This window comes from Sciurus vulgaris (genome assembly GCF_902686455.1).
Source record: "Sciurus vulgaris genome assembly, chromosome: 1".
Classification (NCBI taxonomy): domain Eukaryota; kingdom Metazoa; phylum Chordata; class Mammalia; order Rodentia; family Sciuridae; genus Sciurus; species Sciurus vulgaris.
In genome coordinates this window covers 32,930,511-32,953,954 of record NC_136461.1, presented here as the reverse complement: position 1 = coordinate 32,953,954, position 23,444 = coordinate 32,930,511, and the positions used below count along the sequence as shown (strand labels likewise).

The window sequence follows — 23,444 nt, the reverse complement described above, 5'->3', positions numbered from 1 at the left end:
TAGTGTCTGGGGTGCCCATGGCAACAGTGAAGCCTAAGAGGATTCATTAGGGCTTTGGAAGCTGAGACGCAGAGCTCACAGCCCAGCTTGAGAGCAACTGAGGCTCCTCTGTGGACTTTTGGGTGTGTGTGTTGGTGGGGGAGTAATGTATTCATGATAGAAAGTATCTTGTTGCTGTGCAGAGAGGGAACGAAGGGAGAGAGAGAAATTAAAAGACCTGGTAATGTGTGGCACGGGGAACAAAGACTCCAGAGATGAGGGGGCATAGCTGACAGAACTTGTTGATTTGGGAAATGGGGAACAGAAGGTATCGATACAGTTGCCCTGTTTTCTGGCTCAGTAACTGGGTGCAATGAGGAAAAGTAGGTTGGGGAATTGGTGGTTCAATGTTGGATGCAGGATTTCCAGGGGGAGATACCAGGGACAGCTGGGTTCACCGGAGAAAAGTTCAGTCTCTGGATGTGGGTTTGCTGATGGGCAGCACTGTGATCACTGAGACAGGAGTAGATGAGATGGCCAGGGAGAGGCAGGGTGAAAGGAGGTGTTGTAGACAGAGTGAGGACCACATCTCAGGGATTGTCAGCAGAGGAAGGCCTGACAGGGAGACTGGAAGGAAGCAGGCAGCTCATGCAGTCCAACCAGCAATTGCTCCTGAGTCCAGAGATGGTTTGATCCTCAAAGGCTTGGGAGAAGCCGAGGCTGCCCTAGCCTGAGCCTCACAAGGAAGACCCTGAGCAGTTGGCCTCGGACTGTGGGCATGTCCTTGCCTCTGAGGCAGGTGTTGCTGCAAGTGCAGTTGGGCCTGTCCCATGCACTTGGTTCCTTGAATCCCACCACAGAGGATCTGCCCTGTTTGCAGTTCTGTAGCAGAATAACTCAGCTGTTCCTATTTTCACATACTCTTTGACAGTACCCCTAAGGGGTTCAGGAGAAAGTAAGGGTTTTACTCTAGATTAACAAATGCTTTTCCTGAACCCACCACCCACAAGTGTCCACTAGCCAGGGTCTCTCTTAGAACCTGCTATTGGGTGCCCAGACGGACTGAGCAGGATTCTGGAGTCACAGGAATCTTGGACCCTGTTTATTCAGGTCTCACTGGATTCTTTGGGAGAATCTGTTCCCATTGCTTTTCACATGCCTGGCTCCAGGCACAAAGGGGGAGCTTGAACTATCTCTGCAGGCTCAGAGGGCCAAAGCTGCTAGAACTGTTGGGAGGCCTGGCACTCTCCAATCCAGCTTCCTGGCTGCTTCCAAAAGCAAGACCACACATCCCTTATCTTGTGTGGAAGTCAAAGACGGTGGAGAGTGGGGGGAAAATGCCATAGACAAGAAGTGTAAGGACCTCCAGCAGCATTCTAGCACAGTAGCAAAGCGATCTGAGAGCACAGGTTACCTGGATTCAAAATCCCAGCTCTTCCATTTGCATGCTGTGATCTTGGCAAGTGACTCAAACCCCGAGTTTCCTAACTTCTCAGTAAAGTGGGGATCATAAACACCTGCTTCACATGTCTGTTAGGAGGACTAAAAGAATTCCATATGTAAAAGAGGACAAGTGCTCTGCCCAAACACTAGCTATATCCTGTCCGGCACCCACAGGGCAATAGCTCCTCACAACTGATAGCCAGGCTTAATCCCAAGGATGGAGCTTGCCAAATCACCTCCCTGCTCACACACTTCCTGCTGGAGACTTGAATTTTTCTGTTTCCTAGAACTCAGATAGGAACAACAAAGGGCAGAACAACAAAGGATTTGGATTGAAATCTCTCACATTATAAAAATAAAAATATTAACATGAGCAACAACGACATTGACGTTGTACCTGTTCTTATAACAGCTATGCTGGGGAGGTATCCTTGCTTTCTAGCTTGAGATGCTGAGGCTCAAACAAGTTAACTGTGACTTGCCTGTTCACCCAGCAATAACACCATTGTCTCACCTTTTAGTAAGGATAAAACAGACTCTCAGAAGGAATGTCTGAAGCGTTGACTCACCCCCACCTTGCCTGGCTGGCTCCCCCACCACTCCCATCCCAGCAAATGGGGGCCCAGAAGTTCCAGGTTGCAGAAAGCAGACTGTGAAGGAGAACTGGTTTGCCTCATCCCAGCCAAGTCTTTGGCATTTGTGGTCCTCTGGATTCCTGGGGTGACTTCCAAGGCTATGCCCAGAGAAGTCTCACATCCTGGAGGACAGTCAAGAAGGCATCCCCTGTCCTTATGAAGGATGCTGAGCACCAGGGGGCATGTGCAGGTCCCATGGGCCCTGGAGGAAGTTCCTGTAGGGAAAACTGAGTGTTCTCAGAGGGCCTGAGGCCTCATATGGGATGTGATTGGATACCTGAACTGGACCAGATTTGGCAGTTTCTTAAGCATATTCTTCCAGTATCCAGATATTCAGGCAACCTGGCTGAGTTTTCCAGTTAAGCCAAGGAAGAATGTTATGATTTGGGTTTAGAATGTCCCGCAAAACCTCATGTTTGAAGACTTGGTCCCCAATGCAGTAATACTCCAGGGTGGGCTTTTTAGGGGATGCTTGGATCATGAAGGTTCTAACCTCATTAATGGATTAGTTCATTTGTTGGATTAATAACTTGAATGGCCTGCAGAGGGTGGGGTATAGTCAGAGGAAGTAGGTCACTGGGGGTGTGCTCTGGGGGTCTCTATCTTGTGCCCCCACCCTTGCCCTTCTACCATGATGTTTTTGCCGTGAAGCCAGCTGACCATGAACTGAATCCTATGAAACTGTGCACTCAAACAAATCTTTTTTCTCCTTAATTGTTTTTCTCAGGTATTTGTCACAGCAGTGGGAAGCTGAATAATACAAGGAACACGTGTCAAGTTTCTCTGTCTCTCTGCGCCTCACCTGTCACCTGATGGGAGCTTCTAAGTCCAGACCACCCTTCTCTGCTTCTCCTTCAGTATCTTCGTCTTTGAACCCAGGGGTTCTCTATTGCTGAGCTACATTCCCAGTTCTTTTTATTTTATTTCTTATATTGAGACAGGGTCTTGTTAATTGGCCCAGATTGGTCTTGAACTTGTAATTCTGCAGCCTCCTGAGTTATTAGAATTATAGGCCTTCTACCATACCCAGCTCATCAGCACCTTCTTGTCTTTTCACCCAGTGTCAGCTTAAATTTCGAGGTTCATTATGCCACTGTCTCTTGCCTGTCCCTCGACTTACTTGCCCTTTGTCTTGGCATCGCATCCTCCTGTGAAACTCTCACCTGAGGCCAGCTGCTCCCTGTGCCTGCAACTTGGCCTCAGGTGATGCCCGGTCTCTAGCCTCATGAAGGCTCTCCAAGCTTCCAGGAGTCCTGCTGCTTTCTTGGTCAGATCCTTCCCCCTTCTCCATAGCAGTTCTTTAACACTGCCTTCACTTTGCAGAGAATAACTGTTGGTCAAGGCCTCTCTTGATTTTCTTCTTTCAACCCTATACACTTACCTGCATCCACATTCTTTCTTCTCTCCTATTAAAATGGAGCTGCAAATCCAATCCTCCCCCTGCTCAGGGACTTTGTTCTTGTTCTAAGACTGACCTCCCTACCATGTATCTTCATCCTTTCTTTTTACCAACATTTAACCCATCATGTCTCTCCCCTCTCAAAAAAGCTTTGCTAGCTAGTCACATAGACTTTGTCAGTCCCACCTTCTGAACATCCATTGAATCTGTTCTCTTTGAATTTATCCCAGCAGCCACTCCCCACGCTAAGCCCCAGTATCTCAGAGCTGGACTATGTATTAATTCTCTAACTGTTTTTCTCACCTCCATTTTTGCCCCTTCCAATTAATTTTCTACACTGCAGGCAGAATGATCATCTGAAAACACAATTCTGTCCAGGCTGTTCTTCTAGTGGTTTCTTCCTGTTCCTAAGGAACTAGTCCGCCTGCTAAAGGAAGCCCTGGCACTGGCCCTTGGCACTCTCTGGCCCTGCCTCTTGCCTCTTCCAGCCTGATCAACCCTCCCTGGCACCTCTAAAGAACCAAGGTTCTCTGATCTCTGGGTCCTTCTTCTTATTATTCCTTCTTTCTAGGATTCTCTCCTCAACCTCTGTTGCTTGGTCAGTTGCTTCTCCTTCCTCACGGGCAATGGAGACAGTACTTCCTCTGGGCTCTTTGGTCATTTCTTTTTTTCTTCCCAAGGCCAAGCAAGGCCCAGTGCCACACAACAGCCAGCACAGCCTAAATCCTATTCTGGCCACATACTCCCTTGATTACAGTCACTTCATGCTTTTCAGTGTCCTGAGGACAAAGTTCAAATTCCTCAGTTGGCCTGACAAAGCCATTCCTCTGACAAACCGAAGAGAAGGCTCCCATCGCATACTCTCATATCCTGGTGAATTGGGAGGTGGAGTCATCTGCCAAGACCTTTGGGGTTGGGAAGTAAACTCCAGTTTCTCTCAGAACTGCTGGGAAGATAGGTGAGGCAAAGGCTGTGGGGGACAAAGGGCAGGGGCTGAGGAGTGGAGGGGTCTACAGAAGAATGGGTGAGATGGCCACAGAATCTTAACTAAACGACAAGGGAGGTGCAGACAGCAAGGTGCAGGGGTGGGGGGGCTGTTGTCCATGCCAAAAGGAGGGGGCAGCTTGAGGGAGAAAGATGGAGCCAGCAGAGAGGCTAGGAGACGGCTGGTGGCAATGTGGACTGGGCAGGGGTTTAGCTAAGTGATTGAAGCCCAGCGCTGAAGGAGGGAGCGGTGGCAGGTCTGTGTTAGTGATCAAGGGACCTTGGCACAGTTCTCACCATTGCCTGTCTGGCATTAGGCTTGGATGGATAGATGTCAACTTCCACCACCCCATGTAGGCCCTCTGGGGGCGCGAGCCCTATAGTCTCCATCTGGCATCCTTTCCAGGGGAGCCTGACCTTGGCCTTGTCTGACCTGATGTTCAGTCAGATATTTATGTGGTGTGGCCCTGCCCCCACCCCATTTTCTAAGACTCTTTGTTTCTACTTTCCTTTAGTTTCTTAAAAGAAATATTGGGAGAGTCTAACCTGTCTCAGCTGAAAGGCAAAGGTACTTCTCCCTGTATCATGGGACAGGGGCATGCTGTGGTCCTCCCACCATCCAGGAGTTGGTATAAGGTAGGTCCCTCTTGAGAAGTAAGGACGAGTGAGTAAGGATTTAGGGCCAAGTGCCCGGGGGCCTAACTTCCCTATCCTTCCCAGCTAAAGGCGGGTCTCCCTGTCCTGGCACACACACTGTCACCTTCCCAAGCCACAGTCCTTCATCCATCCCACAAAGCCACTACCATGTGTCAGGCCCATGCTGGGAACTAGGGATACCGAGGTGAGTAAGACCCAGGAGGAGCTCGTCACCTAATTGAGGTGACAAGCACACAAAGAAAGAACTATTGTCCGCAGTCCAGGGCTCTTGGGCGTAGAAAAGGACAAGTGCTAGTTTGCAAAAGAATCAGAGGAGACTCTTCAGAGAACATGATGCCCCGGAGAACCAGGGTCTTGAAGAACAAGAGGGCAAAGAAAACAGAACATACAAAGGCCTGGACAAGTGGGAGAGAACATGATTCAGTTTGTGGAAATAGTTTGATGTGGCTGGTTGGTGGGGGTCTTTGAGGGGAGAGTGAGACCACACGATGTTAGGAAGGGTGTAAGAGATGGGAGCCACAGGAAGATTTTAAGGTAGATTTCCATCTTAGTTTCAGGATGATCGCTCTGACTTACATGTATGCCTGACTTACATGTATGCCGGAGCACGTGGCAGGAGGAGGTGGATTTAAGAGGTGGAAAGAGAAGAGGTAGGGAGCTTAGTAAGGAGGTGGCTGTACAGTTCAGGCAAAGACAAAGAGAGTCCCTGCCAGGCAGAGTATAGATGTGGATTATCTGGCATGTATCTACGAGGGGAAATCAGAGCAGTTGGCGATTTGTTGTTGGAACTGGGGGAAGAGACAGCGAAGGTACTACTACTGTCTGGGACGCCTCTGAGAGCTCTGACCTGAATGCTGGGTGACTGGTGGTACCTCCAGACGGGATGGAGGAGCTCCTGCAAGAGAGCTGGAAAATCCATTTTGCAATCTGTGGAGCAGGAGGGCTCGTGGAACACCCAGTGGAGACCTCTCTGTTCTACTGGGTGTTCTTTGATGTGCCTGGCTTTCCCTCCTGGGCTGCCCATGTGGCCTGCTTCCTGAGTTGGCAGCCCTCCTCTCCTCGACCATCAGCCCTGTGTTTTTTCCAGAAGACAGGCTTGCCCCTGCCTGCTGAAAGCAATTTTCTCTCTTGAGAGCCTCTCGTGTAATGTTTCTTAGGAGACAATTCTCCCTCCCTGACGCTCTGGCATCTTCCATCTCAACTGGCACAGCAGGATGTGCAGCAGCAGTAACCAGCACTCCTGCAGGCTGCTTCCAGTGGAGCTGTCTTGCTACCACCTAGGAAACGTCAGCACACCACAGAAGGGCAGGTCCCTTCTAGGGCTGATTCCAAGCAGGAAGTGACTCTTAGCACCCCAGAATTTCAAACACCTCTCCCATGCCCAGGAGCCCAGAAGCAGGCCAACTGGCGCAGTGACTAAAAGGATGCAGGCTGTTCTGGTTTCCAAGGTTGGGTAAGGAGATTCAGCCTCCCTATCACCCCCAGGGAGTCAGTGGAAGGGAGACAGCGTAAAGGAGGTGCAGTCTCCAGGGAAACCAGCTGAGAACACCCCAATGCTTACGGCTTCCCCTTGAATCACCAAGTGAACAAACCGAAGGACTCAGGCTCCCCACCCTTTCTCTGGAACCACAAACCCATTATCTTCCCAAACCCGAACATTCATTCCATGCTCTTCCCCTCCTTCCCCTTGTTTCCTGAGAGGTGAAATCACGGACCTGGCCCAGGACACCTCCAAGGTTCCCTTTACGAACTGCGATGGGAGTGAAGAGCTAGCCTTGGGAGGGGTGGCCCGTGCGCTAGGGGAAGGAGGGTCTCCCGGGTGAGATGGTGAGGTGAAGACGATAATGACAACAGCAGCCACCATTTTATTGCACATCTCTCATGAGCCCAGTCCTTCCATTCATGGCGACACTTATCATCATAAACAGTGGCAACGGGAACCTCTAGAAACAGGCCAGAGAGGCTAAGTCGCTTGCTGACTCTCCCAGCTGCTAGGTGCCTGGGGCAGGGGTTGGTGTGTGTGGGGGTCCCAGTCCAGGCTCATCTCATTCTGGTTCCTTCTGCTTTGCCACCAGTCACTCTTCTTGATGAGCAGTCACTTGTGCAGTCTCTGGGGTGGGCAACAGCCACCCTATGGAAACCCCTGATGGGTGTTGCAGGGGTGTTGGAAGCAGGGGTTAAGAATCTTCTGGGATCCCAGACATTTCTCTCCCTAGAGAACTCAGACCCAGATAGGCAGAGTGACAGTCTGTGGACACAGACATGCAGGTCCAAGGAGGCACAGGCTCACCTTCCTGCATTGTGGAATGTGAGTACACACGGGCTCCTAATCACGTATCACGCACCCAGAGAAGGGCTGATGTGGCCCTGGGACACACGTACACACAGTCACACGCATGCACGTCCTGGCACAGTTCTGGAGACACTGAGACAGGTCCTGGGAAGGAGGGTTCTGGCTCCATCAGATGAGGCTGGCGATGCTGGAGGTGGTCTCATGACGCTGGCCAGAAGACAACTGTCCTGAGATGCTGAAGATGCTGCTGTTGCCACTGTGGCCACTATGGGTTGAGGGGGCAGCTGCACGGGTAGCAGGGCAGTGTCCACTCACGCCCACCTGATACAACAGCAAACCCAGCAGCAAGAGCGAGCCCAAGGCAGCCAGGGCAATGCCCACAGACAGCATGGCAGCCAGTGGCCGAGCAGGAGCAGGGGCAGCAGCCAGTCCAGCTAGGGTTAGGCCAGTGACCAGCAGCACAAGGCCACTAAGCAGCACCACTAGGGCATCGGCCCCTCCACCACTGCGCAGCAGGGCCACGTGGTGGGCCTGACGTATACAGTTCATGTCCTGCACAGCTGAGCTCATCAGCTGCTTCACCAGAACCAGCAGGGCCAGTAGGCAGAGCACAGTGCCCGTTGCTAGGCGCCACTCACCAGAGCGGCTGCTGGTGGAGGACAGCAGGGCCACACCACCTGCCCCACAGCCTGCCACAAGGCCCACAGCTACGCTGAAGCAGAGCAAGGAGCGTCTCGGCTGCTGGGACCACCACAGTTCCACCTGCTCTGCCAGCATGTCAGGGGGCAGCCCCCGGCCCAAAGGGGCTTGAGCTTGTTCAGACATGGCTTAGTCAGGCAGGGTCAGGGCAGAAGGTCAGTGTCAGGGATCAGGGGGTACAGATCATGACCTGGTGCCCCCACCACCTGCTTGGCAGTCGCAGGCCCAAAGTCCTGTTCCTCTCTCAGCCCAGGCTATGGTCACCATCACCTGCAGGGGCAGGATCACAACGTCACTGCCCATTCACTGGGGTCTCATGGTCTCACCCTCCAGCCTTGGGGAAGACACCTGAGAATCCCCCCCAGTGTCCTCTCCAATCCCCTTTGAGAAAACCCCCTCCCCAGCACTGCCCCTTGGGGAAGCTTCTCCAGTGACCCCAGGAGAGTTCCCTCCTCCCAGGATGCCCCCACACCCTTCCAGGGAATCCCCTTGCCCAGCCCCTGACCTCTCTGGCTCTGGCTCTCTCAGTCGCCTGTCCCATCCTGGCTGGCCGAGGGAGCTGGTGCCACAGTGGACGATGGGACGAACAGACAGAGATAAAGCCTCATTCAGGATCCAGACTCACATGGCCTCAGCTGTCACCGCTGGCTCCTGGGGAGGGGGGGAGTTGTGTGTGTGGGGGGGCTGATGACTTAACTCTTCTCAAACCAGCAGCATGACCCTGGAATTTCTCTCTTAGGGCTGTGTCTCCTCCTTCTCTGTGGGTCCGAATCTGGCCACTAACACCCTCCTTCCAGTCCCATCCCATCTCACAGCCTGACTGGCAGGAAAAGACTTTGGTTCCCAAATTTCCATCTCCAACCAGGATCTTCCTCCCGAGTCAACAGTCATCTTGGTGTCCCATAGTCATCTCTGATGCAACAGGTCCCACCCCAAGCTGGTCGTCCTACCCCAAACCTGCTTCTCTTCTGTGTTCCTCACTTCAGGATTGCATCACAGCCTCTCAGCCACCGGAGGCTCATCTCCCTCTGTCACACCCAATCCACTGGTGGGACTGTCTCTCCATTCAGTTCCTGCAGTAGCCCCACTGGACCTGCCTCTTCAGCCCTGACCCCCCGTGAGCTTTCTGCTGCCCCACTCCTCTCCACTCTCACCCACACCCCACCTGTGTCATCCTCCTCCATGGTTTCCCTCAAGTGCAGAGGAAAAAGGAGGGCTCTGGACTTGAACCCCAGCCCAGTCCTCCCGGCCATGGAAACATGGGGAGGGACCTAACAGTGGTTACTCATTTAACCTGTCCCCTAGGGCACAGCCAGCATGACTCACATAGGGCAAAAATAAAGCAGGAAGAGCCCAGTTTGTGATAGAAGACGGAAATAAGCAGGTCCTGTTTCCATGCTGGGTGATGGGTGTGCTTGGTCAGGCAGGGACCTCCGCACCCAGGAGAGGAGATGGGGAGAGTCAGGGGGCCCCATGAGCTCAGCTCTTAGAGCCTCAGTCTCCTTATCCAAAACGTAAGGATGATGACATTTGTCTTAAGGGGTGGTGGGGAGTCATTTGACCTCTCTCTTCCTCTCAGAATTCCAATGGGGCCTAGAGTCTACACAGAGGCTGAAGCCTGCTTTTTGGATAAGTGAACCTGATGTTACCTCTCCTGACAGGACACAGGGCGTAGGTCCTGGACCATTCCAGTTAAGATAACGAGGCCCTGCAGGGGCTACACCCTGAGCAAGTAGCCATCCTCCCCAACACTCTGTTGGGGCTACCCGGCACGCGCAGTGGGCGGGGCAGGTACCAATGCCCCCAAGGGAGGTGGGGGAGGGGCCGTGGGCGGGGCGTGGAGTCTGTCCCAGCATTCCCCTGGGGTGTGACTTGCTGGCAAGTCACTGAAAGTACTGGCACAGGTGTACTGGGTCCGCGGGCGCCAGGCTGGGGGTGGGGTGGAGGTTCTCAGGGCAGGAGCCAGTGGGAGAAGGTGGGGGCGGAGCGGGTGGGGAGACTGTGGGGCACTCACGAGAAGCCTGGACGTGCTGGATCCGATTTGAGCAGGCAGGGTCGGGCAGGTGGGGCGCTCTAGCTCCGTTTCCGGGGAGGCACTTCACCTGCCTAACCTGCACTCAGGTGAGCCTGGAGGGAGGGGGATTAACAGGTGCTGTTTCCAGGGCAGGGCCTAAGCCGATTGGCTGACGTGGCAGTGCTCCTTCTGCTGGGCAGAGGCATTCCTGGGCAGGGAGGGGCTTTTGTCAGCTGCTGGTAGGGCTCGGACACAATTCGCAGCGGGAGGAATGTCGTCCATCTGCCCCAGAGCCTGGGCCCCAACCCAACCCCCACTTTAGAGTTAGCTTAAAGCCTACCCCAACTCCAACTGCACTTCCAAACCCTACCTAGAACCCCCAGCCCCACCCCTGCCGCAGCTCCTTTTCCAAACCCAACCTGTCATCTGGCTTGAAATGTCAGCCCCAACTCCTGACTTCAACCCAGATTCTGGACTTAGATCCTAGACCCCAACCCCACCCTCAGCCCCAACCTTGCCTCCTGAGTCTAGCTCCCCCAAACCCAACTCCAACTGCAAGCCCTGCTGCAGCTTCAAATCCCAGCACCAGCTGATCCCCTAAGCCAGCCCAGGACCTCCATCCTTGACCCTCCCAGGCTGAACTCCCACAAGCCTTTGCTTGTTCTCCTCCAGTCTCAAATGCCTGGCAGAAGTAGGCCTGCTCCACCCAGCCTTTCCTGCTGGGGAGGCCCTGCTGGGGAGGCCTGGAGGAGGAGTAAAAGCCTTTCAAGTGAGAAAGGGAGATCCCAGAATAAACACTTGAGAATAAATGCCATGCCGCCTTCCAGTCAGAATGAGTGTCAGTCAGTTCTGCAGGCTTGCCCTCCACCCTGCCCTTCTGCGTTTTGAACTCAGAGTTCCCTCCACCTGGAATATTTACCACTCCCCAGACTCAGGCTGACTAACTCATATTCTTCAGCTGAGCTGTCACCTCCTCCAGGAAGCCCTCCCCAACCTGCAGACTGGTGTAGTGCACTCCTGGCCTCCGTGCTTCCCCCACAACTGCTCTTAGTACAATGCGTGCCTAATGCCTTTGTTTACTTTCCTCTTACCCCCCCATTAGGTAAGTGGCCCCTAGGGAGTTCAGGGATGGTGCCTGTCTTGCTAACCATTATGACCTAGTAGCCAGCACTCTAGCCTGTACATGAGAAGCAGTCAATATTTGTTGAATGATTGGCTGAATAAATAAAGTGAGAACTGATAGGTGTAGAGGTTTTGAGCAGGAAGCACGTGAGATGAAACTGGAAGGACAAGTTTGGCTCAGGCTTGGTTTGGTACCAGGCCTTTAATGCTACAGGGAGGCATTTGAACTAGGCAGGTTGCCCATGGAGGGTCTGAATAGTGACAGGGATGTGGTTGAGATTCTTTTTCTTGGATTTCTTCTTCTTGGATTAAATATAGGGGTACTGAACTACATGCCCAGCCCTTTTTTATTTTTTGAGAAAGAATCTTGCTAAGTTGGTAAGGCTGGCCTCGAACTTGTGATCCTCCAGCCTCAGCCTCCCAAATCACTAGGATGACAAGCATGTGCCACCACACCTGGCAGGGCTGTGCTTCTAGTCAGCTACTTTGGCACCACATACATGGTGCTCTGGAATGGCAAATGGGTGACTGGTTGGAGGGGATGCAGGCTGTCACTCCTCTTCTGAACTAAACCCTTTAAGGCCTCTTCTCTTTCCTTCTGATGTAAATGGAAGAGAAAGAAAAACAAAGTCAAAATTACCTTTTCATTATCAGTTTGCACAATAATTATGGCTTATCTTTTTTGTGTCCCTCTTTGCCTTGCTCTGTGGAGATGGTTGGGGGCTGTCATAACTCCAGGACAATGCATTTGTAGATGCACAACGTGAGTACATAACGTAATTAAAACTTTCCTAATAGCATGTGTTGAGAACAAGGTGACATCTGTGCAGACATGTTGTATGAACAAGCCATTTCGGGAATTGGCCCGTAAAACCCCCCCAGGAAAGGGCGCGCAGGTGCTACCCTCAAGAGCCAATACAGGACAAACAGGACGTTCTGGGCCCCTGGGGTTTATCAAGGCTGTTAAGAGATACCTGTCCGAGAAATGGGCAGCTGCCCGGGAACCTTATCTATCAAGGACGGGGTGGGGGGGCCTAGCCCCAACTCATCTCCTGCATAGTTCACCCCTTCCCTCCTCCCTTCTGCCTCCAGGACCCTTCAGTTCTGACTGGACCCAATGAGAATCAAATAGATTGGCAGGACCCAACCAAAGAGGGCAAATGTTTAGCTGTTCAAATGTTAATCAATAATATACAGGTTTTTGTGTGTGAATGCTTGAAAACCTCTTAAATAGAGTGCTTTCTCACCCCTCGGGGCGCTCCCCACTCAGCCATTGTAGTGGTCTGAGAGGCTGGTTTACGTCCAAGCTCGAGCTTGCAATAAAACCTTGTTGTGTGTCTTGCATTATCGTGTGTGCACTTTGACTCTCAGGGGATCGGTAGATATTGAACCCCAATACATGTTTCAAAAGAAACAGGTGTAATTAACACATTAAAATGAATGTATTTTAATTCCAAAATATATTTTAATTACAAGTTACAAATGAGCTATTTGACAATCTTCTATTTTTGTACAGTCTTAAAAATTTAACACACAGTGCATCTCAGTTCAGACTGGCCACATTTCAAATGCCCAATTGCCACATTTGGCTTGTGGCTATGTCCTCAATGGGTCTAGATATTCTTTCCCTGAAGAAAAGCTCAGGGCAGGCTGACCACTGTGGGGCAGGCTGGATGTGAGGGACAATGATGTTTTAGGTGTTCATTTTGCCATTTTGCAAAACATTATAAAGGTGTCCCTTTTATAATAAAGGGTCTCATGGGAGCAGGGGGCCTGGCGGATTTTCCAGATGTTTGTTTACTGTCGGGTCCCAAGGAGGGTAGAGTCCAGGCAGACCCACTGTCTAGCAGTTCCAGGCAGAGCTGGGGTAGAAGACCCCAGATTTAACTTCCTTTTCTTCTTCCCTTGGGAGTTTGAAGCTGGGGAAACATAGTCTAAAAGCTTCCTCAGTTTAAACATTGACCAGGCAAATCTTTGTTCTAGTCCCAGGTCTTGTCAAGTGACTTGGAGTTAAAGTGGACAGACAGGCTCTGCACAAGGATGTTGAACTCTGTCCTCAAAGTAGAGGTTGTGGGGATAGCTCAGATGGGCAGTCACGAAGGTCAGGAGGGGTGGCAGTGGCAGTGGGTGTGCATTCCACCTGCCCTCAGGTGCCCCAGAAGATGATGGGTGGGGGCGCTGGGAGGAGAAGGGAGAACTGGGAGCCATCTCCTGCTTCTGCCATGTTCCCTCCTCACACTCTGCTCATCCAGTGATCCTGTTGAAAGGTAGAGCAGGTAATATCGCTGCACTGCATGAGTCCCTCTGGTGGCCCACTCAGTCCTTCCATGATCTCTAAGAACCTCTCTGACCTGTTGCCTCAGAGCCTCTGCACTGGCTGTTCCCGCTGCTCGAAATGCTTTTCTCCCATGTGGCTCCCTCCCTCCCTTCAGGAATGTACTCAAATGTCACCTTCTCTGTACGACTTTCTTGGCCACCCTAAAATTCCAGTCTCCCCCCCAGTGTTTCCGACACCCCTACCTTGATTTCTTTGTTTCCCCCTTAACACTCTTTTGTACACTAGGTATTTTTCTTGTCTATTTGGAATATTGTCTGCCTTCGGCCAATGGAATGTAAATTTCATGAAAAAACAATTTTTCTTCATTGACTGTTGTATTCTCAGGGCCTGGAATAGGCCTGGCATATAGTAAGTGTGCAATAAATGTTCATCCAATGAGTCCATGGATAGTGGGAGTCCACGTGCTAATATCTAGTCACTCGGGTGACCAGTGGGGCCTGCTTGGCTGCTGCAGGAGAATGTGACTGGCAGACCCACTCCATCAATGAGGGGCTGAAGAGAAGGTGACCCCAGTGGGGGGAATGCTTCCAGCCTCCCCATGAAGTCAGGAGAGACCAAGTGGAGGGAGGTCTGGGATGCAACATCCAGAAAACCAGGGCCAGCAAGTCGGCATAGGGCACTGAAGACAGAAAGTAGAAAGCCAAACAAAATTGCACCTCTGGCCCCAGATTCACTAGCAAGACACTGTGTTCACCAGCGTGCAGTAAAGAACACCCTGCTGACCTGCTGGCCAAGGTGCCAGGTTCTGCTGGGGTGGGACTCTCCCTTGGCCGGAACTTCCTCCTCCTCTTCTCCCTCTCCAGCTGGATAGCAGCCAGGTTTAGGTTAGGCTGAGGTTAGCTCAGCTTGGTTTTCAACTCCTTTTCCTTCTGGCTTAACTCTCTGAGAGTCACATCCAATAACCTTCACCGCCTAGCCTGTGGTCTATTGCTCAGGTGCTTCTCCAGAGCAGTGTGGAAGAGCATGGGGCCTTGGAGTCCTCAGGGCAGATGGGACTACAGTCCTGGCTCTGCCTTGTGTCACATGCAGTCAATTTACTTTTCCTTGGTTTTGATTTCCTCATTTGTAAACTGAGGTTCATCTTGTACTTATACTCAGGGTGTCACTGAGTTGCTTAGCGCCTAAGTTGCGGAGGCTGGATTTACTCACAGTCCTCCTGCCTCAGCCTTCTGGGCTGCTGGGATTACAGGCACGTGCCCCTGCCCCAGGCTCTGAGGTCCATCTTGTGAGTGAAAGGTGAATGTCTCGACTCTAAGATATTTTTCAGTTGAAACAGCCATCATTTGAATGCCAATACATCCTAGCCACGGTGGATTTCCTTCTAGTCTATGGTGAATTTCCTCTGCAGTTTTCTTCTTTCCAGGTCGGGCTTCCTCCCCTTTAGCTTGGCAAACTGCCCCCATTCCTTAAGTTAGAAGAGCTCTCTCTTCTCTCTCCCCTCTGCCAGCATCTTGGTCCAAGCCACTGGACACCCTCAACTTCCTTCTAACTGGCCCCGGCCTCCACCATTGGGTCCTCTAAACCCTTACCCCACACAGACACCCAAGTGAATTTTAAATGCAGGCTTAACTCTTGCCCTCGTGGAACTTTCCTTGCAGGAGAGTTTAAATAACTAAATGGGCATGGTATTGTGAGACTTGTAAAGGAAAACAATATGAAGGGTGTAATTTATATGGGAGGGGTCAGGGACTAACTCTTTTTTGGTACCAGATTGAACCCAGGGCACCTAACCACTGGGCCGCATCCCCAGCCCTTTTTATTTTTTGGAACAGGATCTTACCAAGATGCTTAGGGCCTCACTAAGTTGCTGAGGCTTACCTCAAACGTGATCCTCCAGCCTCAGCCTCCTGAATCATTGGGATTACAGGCATGTGCCACCATATCTGGCAGCGACTGTCTGAGGAAGTGACATTTAAGCCAAGATCTGAAGGAGGTATGGGAGCAAGAGCGTTTCAGGTAGAGAAACAGTATGTGCAAAGACCCAGAGGTAGGAAGACCTTGGCCAGTTACAGGAACTGAGAGAAGGCCAGTGTAGCAAAACCCTGGAAAGCCAGAGGCCAAGCAGCAGCTGAGCACTGGCCTCTGGCCTCTAGTTTGTATCTTTCATGTGCTTTTGAGGCCCTGAAAGGCCTGGCTGTCCTGATCCACTTCATATCTCGTTTCAAGAGTTTTCTTCTGCTAATATAAAGCCATGATGCTACTTTGGAATAGAGAAGTCTGAGTCCCGGAAGAGCTTGGTTACCTGGTATGATAATATAATGGGCTGTCATCTTTGTGGCTGAACTTTTTTCCTGCTCTTGGATCTGTTCTCCTAGTGGGTGGAGGACATGCTGGAGGGTGCACTGGTATGGAGGAGATGAGCTGCTGTGATAGGGTGCAGGGGGAGGGCAGAGGGGTGCCAAACCACTTTGCTTCATGGCCTTGGCCATGTTCCTTCTGTCTGCTACCCCCACCTTCAGGAGAGCCTTGCCAAACAGGACAGCTAAGTCTCGGCTCCAGCCATGGAAACCAACCCAAGAGCAGCACCGGGGTCAGTAAAGCAGATTGAGAAGGGGTGAAGCCTTGGAGATGACAGGCAGCAGGGGTCAGGAGGGACTGTGGGCTTAGGTAGTTAAAAGGGCATTAGAGGGGCATCTGGCCTCTGTGGGAAGAAGTAGGGGCTCTTGGGTTATATTCCTTTACTCTTTAGGGCAGAAAGAAGTATCTTTCCTGGTACCTGCGTGTGGCTGGGTCTCCTAGGATGGGGCCCAGAGGCACTGCTAGAAGAAATACGCCTCAGAAACGGAGGCACTGGGAAGGGCACTGGGGAAGACAGGTCTAGAGCGATGAGGAGGTAAGGATAAGGAGGGCAAGCTGTGCCTGCGCGCCTGAACGAGGTCTGCAGCTCCCGCGAGACTGGGGATCCCTGTAACTTCGACATGTTTGTTAGTTCACTCTCATCTTTTCCTTCACCTTTACACATACAAAAATCCTCGGAAAGCCTCGTTACATTTCACAACGGAGAAGAAAAGGTAGGAGGTTTAATCTGGTCCTGGCTTGACTGGCAGAGAAGAAGGCCAGGAGGGAAGCAACAAGCAGAGCCGCTGAAGGGAGGACTAAGCAGCCCTGTCCTCAGGCCCAGAGAGGAAGGCAGGTGGCGGGGGCCAGTCCCAAGCCCACCACCATGTCCACAGTGCCAGGCAGCCCTGTGTCTGCAGAGACAAGCAGCAGTGGCTTTAGGTGGGCTGCAGCCCCCTGGTCCTGGGGCTCCCTCTTTCCCTCCCACACCCTGGCCCCTTAACTGAGCAGAAGTTGGCCATGGTTGTAAGAAAACACCTTTATTCTAACTATCCCCAGTTCCCAGGAAAGAGGAAGGGGTTGGTGGGGTCAGTGTTGCAGGGACTTCCCCCACTGACCCCAGCATGAATCTGGCCTGGGGACAGACACGTGGTACTTCTGGCTCTGACGGGAGGTGGCTCACACGAGGGATCACTTGTTTGTCAACTCAGAATCTGAATCAGGGATGGAAGGAAGCCGAATTCCAGCAACGGTGTGGAACCCTGGGACCTGCTCTTGCTCTTGAATCTGGTCTCTGAGACGCCGGATTTCTAGGCGTTGCATTTCGATGATTCTCTCAGTTTCTTCTTGTTCCTTCAGCCTCATGGTGGGACGGATGCTGGGCAAGTCCTTGCTGGGGACTGTAAAGGACAGGGAAGGGCAAATATGGCCTGTTCATTGGACTGTTGGGGCCTCTCCCTTCCCCTCATCCCTCCTCAAATATTCACTGGGCCCCTGCTGTGGGGATGACACTCAATCCCAGGTGTATGGAGATAAATAAGCCCCTTCACTATCCAGAGAGACACACTTCCAAATGGTAAGGTGAACACCCAGTGTGACCCCAGCCCTGTCCCTCCCCTGGGCCCCCTTTGCCCCTGTGCTGAGGTCCCCGCAGCGAGGCTGCTCTTTCCCACGCCCCATGCCTCAGGCAGGCTGGCACTCCCCCGTGGACTACGCCAGCTTCCATGCCACCAGGCCTTCTCCTCACACAAGCCCCTGCTCCTGGAGCAGACGCCTCTCCACCCCTCCTGTGGGGTCACGCACCCCCGCTCCCTGAGGGCTTCCCGCACCCCCACTCCCAGCCTTCCTCCCTGTTTCAGGTTCTGCCATTGTCTTGGGCAACTTCAGTGTCCCAGGAAACCTTGACTCATCCTTTCCCATGTCAGCACCTCTTCTGTGGCTTCCCCTCTCTCCTCACCACCCATGATACTGAATTGTGTGCCTCTTTCACCCGGGCATGCCTCTCTCTGAGCACAGCCTCTCTTCCTGTTGCTCAGGACTCACGCTCTTGGATTCCATTTCTCACGCACCACATGGGCTCCTTTTCTACGAGCCCCACTTCCCTGGCTAGTTAGACCCACTGAGTTTCTTCATCTCTTTCCTCCACAGCAGTCTCAGTTTTCTAGTCGATGTCCTTCTGCTTCATGTGACCTGCCCAGTCCAGACCTGAGGTCACCAACCTTTCAGTGTTTCTGTGTCTACACCTGGCCTGCTGGGTGTCACTGGGAAAAGTAGCATGTAAGATTGAAATGCTTGGTCTCCAAACATTGAGGGGCTCAAGTGCATAGTCGGCAAATTCTCCCATTCCCCACAGCAGCTGATTTTTGACCCCCACTTCTTCTCCCTCACTCTTAACAAATGACATGGCCACCTGTCTCCAATTCCTTGAAACTGACCATGGTCAAATATCTCTCAATGGAAAAGGGGTCTCCTTTCCACCTCTCACCCTTCTCCATACATCTGGAGGAAAACTAGAAAAGAACAGATGCTGGAGGCCAAGGAAGAAGGCATTTCAAAGAGGAAGTGATCTGCAGTGGCCAGGGGCCAGCCTTGCCTTGGGCCTCTAATTGGTCTAATGGGGACATCATTCAAAGACACCTGGCTAATCCCATCCTTCTTCCAGAAGTCTGGGCCATTCTCTCTCTGCCTTTGTTCCTTGACTACTCTTCTTTTCTGCAATCTTTTGGCCCTCCCCTGTCCCATAATTTTATAATGCATTATACTATACATAATGGTGGGATGTGTAATTTGTTTGTGTACATGATGTCACAGTGTAATTTGGCTCATATCATTCCCCAGTACTTCCCCTTTCCCTCCCCTCCTTCCTCCCTCTGGTCCCTTTCCTCTACTCTACTGATCTCCCTAGGATTTTCATAAGATCCCTTACCCCAACAATCTTTCTTTTCCTTTTTCCTCTCTACTTTACACATGTGAGGGAAACATATAACTCTTGACCCGAGTTTGGATTATTTTGCTTAACATAATGTTTTCAAGTTCCATCCATTTTCCTGCAGATGACATAATTTTCATTCTTCTTTATGGCTGAATAAAATTTCATTGTGTATATATACCATATTTTCTTTATCTTTTCATCCTTTTTTGGGGGAGGGTATCAGGGATTGAACCCAGGGGTACTTAACTACCAAGCCACATTCCCAGTTCCTTTTTAATATTTTATTACAGACAGGGTCTTGCTGAGTTGCTTAAGCCCTCACTAAGTTGCTGAGGCTGGCTTTGAACTCACCATCCTTCTGCCTCAGCCTCCTGAGCCACTGGGATTACAGGGTGCACCACCGCACCCAGCCTTTCATCCATTTATGAACACCAATCTCTAGGTTCTTGATCTTTTAGTATTTCTTTTTTTCCTTAGGTTTTGCCTGAACATTCTCCCTCTGCTACTGGTTGCTCCTGGAACCATTCTCTCAGTCAAGTGATACCCTGGAGAGCAGCGCTCCTGGGGGAGGTATAGTCCACCCAGGCCTGTGATAAGTCTGCATTCCCCAACTGTGCCTTGTTTCTGCTGACCTCTCCCCTGCTCCTTCAGCTACTGGCATAGTCTGCATTCTCCCTCCCTTTAGCTTACACATACAGCTACTTACCCAGTTGCCATCTGGTTTCCTAGCGGGACCTGACCTATTTATCCAGTCAGTCCTAGAGGTACTCAGTGGAATGAGTTTGGAGATGTCCCAGCACTTGGAGTTCTTCTCTCTGCTGGACCAGCAACTCTTTGCCCACACATGCTTCCCCAGGTGTTCAGAGGCCATGCAGTAGTGTGCACTGTAGGCAGGCTCTTCCCACACATCCAGGGTAGGGGGATCAGATGCTGCCGAATAGCAGGGTAGCTCAAGGCTGCACGGAGCTGCAGGCTGGTGGCTGACCTCCAGGAGCTTTCATTCTGGAACATGGCTGGCCGGGGTGACATTGCCCCACAAATGTTCCCCTAGGTGTAGCTCGCCTCCTGGGGGACCAGCTCACATGGAAGATGGCCCAGTGGACCCAGCGTGGTGCTTCTGCCTTGCTTCCTGGTCTGTTTCCCTCTGGTCTGTGAGTGTCTTGAGGGCTGTGCTTTTCCTGTTCTTTCCTTCACTCCCCCGTCCTCTTCCCTTTGATAGTGACCCACCTGCTCACATACTGTGGTTCAGTTTTACAGGGGGCCCTCTGATGGCCCTTCTTCCACTAGCTGTGCTGCATGAGCCTCCTGTCCCCCATGGCCGTGTGAAGCCAGTTCTCTCCATGTGACCCACCCTCACGTCTCTCCTCAGATCCCCAAGTCTCCTCTTGTCCCTTGCTCAGCCCAGAAACTGTCCTCTTCCAGACCTGGTCAGTCTTCCTCTCTGCATCCTGCCCACAGGCTTCCTTGGATAGATTCACATTGGATTTTAATTAATTAATTAAAACATTTTTTGCGGGGGTGCTGGGGATCAAACCCAGGACTTTGTATACATGCTAGTCAAACACTCTACTACTGAGCTACATTGGTAGCCCAGATTCTGATTTTAAGTGTTGGAAAATAAGAATGTGGTTGCTAATATGCTAATACACTTGGGTTCAGTTTTACCTTTTTTTTAAAAATCCTAGTTACTCTAAAAAGTTTACCATTCATTTTTTAACGTGAGTCCAAAGTAACTCAGTATCCTTAACCTCTTCTAAAATAACACAAGACTTAGAATGATTTACCTCTGAGCCCTACTGGCTTTTGTGCTAATGCCCAGTGTTTTAGTTCTACATAATATATATTTAAAATTTTTAACTATAGATGGACACAATGTCTTTATTTTTTATGTGGTGCTGAGAATTGGACCCAGTGCCTCATACATGCTAGGCGAGTGCTTTACCACTGAGACACAACCCCAGCCCCGTAGTTCTATATTAATATTTTAATTCACAATTTTGACACTGCTTTTAGTACTTTGTAAAGTTAAATTTTTTTTTGAGTCTACATAGTCGCCTTCTTTACTCATTGTTTCTTGCAGTGAATACTTTTTCTTCCTAATATATATACTCCTTAGCAATTCCATTAAAGAGGTTTCGCTGGTGACAAATTCTATTTTCACTGTCAGAAAAATCTTTTCTTTTGGCCCCCTTTTTTTATTTTGCAATGCTGTGGGTTTGAACCCAGGTCTCACACATGTTGGGTTAAGTCATCTACCATGGAGCTATATCCCTACCCCTTCTTTTGGCACCATTTTTAAGAAGACAATTTCACTGATTATGAACTCGAGGGGACAGTTGGTACCTGGCTGCACTTTGGAGATACTGTAATACTATTTCTGGCTTTTACTGTTGCTATTGGGATATTCTTTTGTATGCAATCTATCTCTTCTCTCTGGCTGCTTTAACATCTTGTTTCTGGTGTTCTGCAGTTTAGATGTAGTTTTCTTTTTAATCATCCTGCTTGGGATCCTTGCGGATTCCTGGATCTGATGATTGGCATCTTTCATCAATTCTGAAAGACTCTCAGCTCTTCCTTATGGTAATGTTGCCTTTCCTTTGTTTTTTTCTTTTTCTTTTTCAAACTTCAATTAGACATAAACTGAATTATTCTGTTCTACTTCTTTGTCTTCTACTATATCTTTGTCTCTCTGGGCTGCAATCTGGCAACTCTTAGTTCACAAATTCTCTCTTCAGATGTATCTAATCTGTTATTCAATCTGTTCACTGACTTTCTAGTTATAACTATTATAGTTTTCATTTCTGAGAGTATTATTTGCGTTTTTAAAAATATGCCTGTACATATTTGGGAGACGCTTGCTTTTTTACCTTTTCAAATTCCTATTTTATTTCTTTATACATATTAAACATTACCATTTTAATAATTCTACCATCCATGGTCTTTGTTGGCTTTATTCTATTATTTGACATGAAAATTTTTTTTAGTTGTAGACACAATTACCTTTTTTAAAAAATTTGTTTTTATATGGTGCTGAGGATTGAACTCACTCCCTCACATGTGCTAAGCAATACTCTACCACTGAGCTACAATCCCAGTCCCTATAGTTTGAAATTTTTATTGCTTTTCATGTATTTAGTGATTTAGAATTGTGCGCTCGTGTTCCTTGAAACATTATCTATGGGAAATCATCATCTGGGTTTCAAATGTACTCTTCCAGAAATAATTTGTATTGGCTTTTGCTTGGGACTTGGGGACCTACCAGCATAGAGTTTTTTAAATGAAAATTTTAGCTACAGTTGCTTTGAACCAGAAATTGAGTGTTATGTTCTGAATTTAAAGCTGAGTGTATGGGTTTTTGGTTAGGGATTCTCAAGGAAAGATTTTTTTTTTTTCTCAAACTTTTTTCTTTTATTCACCCAAAGCCAAGGCTGTCAGATACTTATTTTACCCATCTCCCCATGCAAGGCAGCTCTAGTTGAGTTTCCTAATTCATTCTATATTGTTTAGACTCTCTTTCCTTCTCTTTCTCTCTCTTACCAAGTTGTCCAGGCTAACCTCTAACTTAGGACCTTTCTACCTCAGCCTCCCAAGTAGCTGGTATTACAGGTGTGGAGCCATCACATCTTGCTCTCTTTTTAAAAAAGATATGTCTTCAGAGGGCTGGGAGTGTGGCTCAGTGGTAGAGTGCTTGCCTAGTATGTGTGAGGCCCTGGGTTCAATCCCTGATACTGGGGGCAGAGGGGAGAGAGAGATGCGCTTGTAGTAGAAAACTGGAAGGCAAACATGCTTTTCCTAGTGACATATTTTCTAAATTTGATAAATTATTATTTCCACAATATATGGCCATCATTTGGAGTTTATTAGCCCTTCATTGGTTATTACAAATAACAGCACTATCTCCCATAACATGTACTCCATTCCTTAAACTTCAGAGGCAACAATTTCAATTGTGTTAGCTGATTCTTTTGATTTCTACTTCTACATTCTGCTTTGATATGCTTATATAAGCTTATATAGGGCTGAATACTATTCCACTGCATGTTCATACCACATTTTGTTTATCCATTTATCCATCAATGGACACTTGGGTTGCTTCCATTTGTTGGCAGTTGTGAACTGGTATCTTTGAGTTCCTGACTCTAAATTCTTTTGGTACATATCTAGAAGTGGAATTGCTAGATCATATAGTGATTCTATTTTTAATGTTTTGTTGAGTGACTGTCATACTGTTTTCCATAGTGGCTGCACAATTTTATATCCCTACCAGTAGTGTGCAAGGGTCCAATTTCTCCACATCATTACTATACTACTATTTTGTTTTTGTTTTTTTGTTTTTTTTAATATGCTTTTATTCAGTATTGGGGATTGAACCCAGGACCTTGTACATGCTAGGCAAGTGCTCTATCACTGAGGTACATCCCTACCCCCACTTTTAAAAAATAATAACCATTCTAGTGAGTGAGAGAGTAGCATCTCATTGTAGTTTTCATTTACATTTTTCTCCTGATTAGAGACATAGAGTATCTTTTCATGCTTTTATTTTTTTTAAATTTTTATTGGTTATCTGTATATTTTCTTTGGAGAAATATCTATTCAAGTTCTTGGTCCATTTTGTTGCTTTTGAGTTGCAGGAGTTCTTCATATATTCTGGATATTAATCCTTTCAGGTGTA

General features: G+C 49.6%; 2 protein-coding genes and 1 long non-coding RNA gene across 11 annotated transcripts in view; 1 reads left to right on the top strand and 2 right to left on the bottom strand.

Annotated features, from left to right (window-relative positions):
- Nucleotides 1-6,944: 6,944 nt before the first annotated feature.
- Nucleotides 6,945-10,764, bottom strand: TMEM125 (transmembrane protein 125). Of its 5 annotated transcripts, none has more exons than XM_079106675.1 (4): nucleotides 10,622-10,764; nucleotides 10,104-10,311; nucleotides 8,595-8,740; nucleotides 6,945-8,359 (listed from the first exon to the last, which is right to left on the bottom strand). In XM_079106675.1, exon 4 carries the CDS (start codon nucleotides 8,213-8,215, stop codon nucleotides 7,559-7,561), a length of 657 nt encoding a protein of 218 aa, XP_078962801.1. In that variant the 5' UTR covers nucleotides 8,216-8,359; nucleotides 8,595-8,740; nucleotides 10,104-10,311; nucleotides 10,622-10,764; the 3' UTR covers nucleotides 6,945-7,558. The 5 variants fall into 5 exon arrangements, with proteins under 5 accessions (XP_078962801.1, XP_078962805.1, XP_078962803.1 ...); XM_079106679.1 differs by having other exon boundaries at nucleotides 8,595-8,648; XM_079106677.1 differs by having other exon boundaries at nucleotides 10,651-10,665.
- A 2,279-nt stretch (nucleotides 10,765-13,043) lies between these two features.
- LOC306647996 overlaps nucleotides 13,044-23,444 on the top strand; it is a 48,124-nt gene continuing 37,723 nt past the window's right edge. The window contains exon 1 of the long non-coding RNA XR_013760232.1: nucleotides 13,044-13,501. This is a non-coding gene — a long non-coding RNA (uncharacterized lncRNA). The remainder of the gene's footprint in view (nucleotides 13,502-23,444) is intronic.
- CFAP57 (cilia and flagella associated protein 57) overlaps nucleotides 16,474-23,444 on the bottom strand; it is a 67,997-nt gene continuing 61,026 nt past the window's right edge. For 2 of the 5 annotated variants that reach the window (XM_079117581.1, XM_079117582.1), the window contains exon 23: nucleotides 16,474-17,240. In XM_079117581.1, coding sequence (XP_078973707.1) covers nucleotides 17,032-17,240 — 209 coding nt within the window. In that variant the 3' untranslated portion in view covers nucleotides 16,474-17,031. The remainder of the gene's footprint in view (nucleotides 17,241-23,444) is intronic. The other 3 variants (XM_079117585.1, XM_079117584.1, XM_079117583.1) reach the window with 2 other exon arrangements.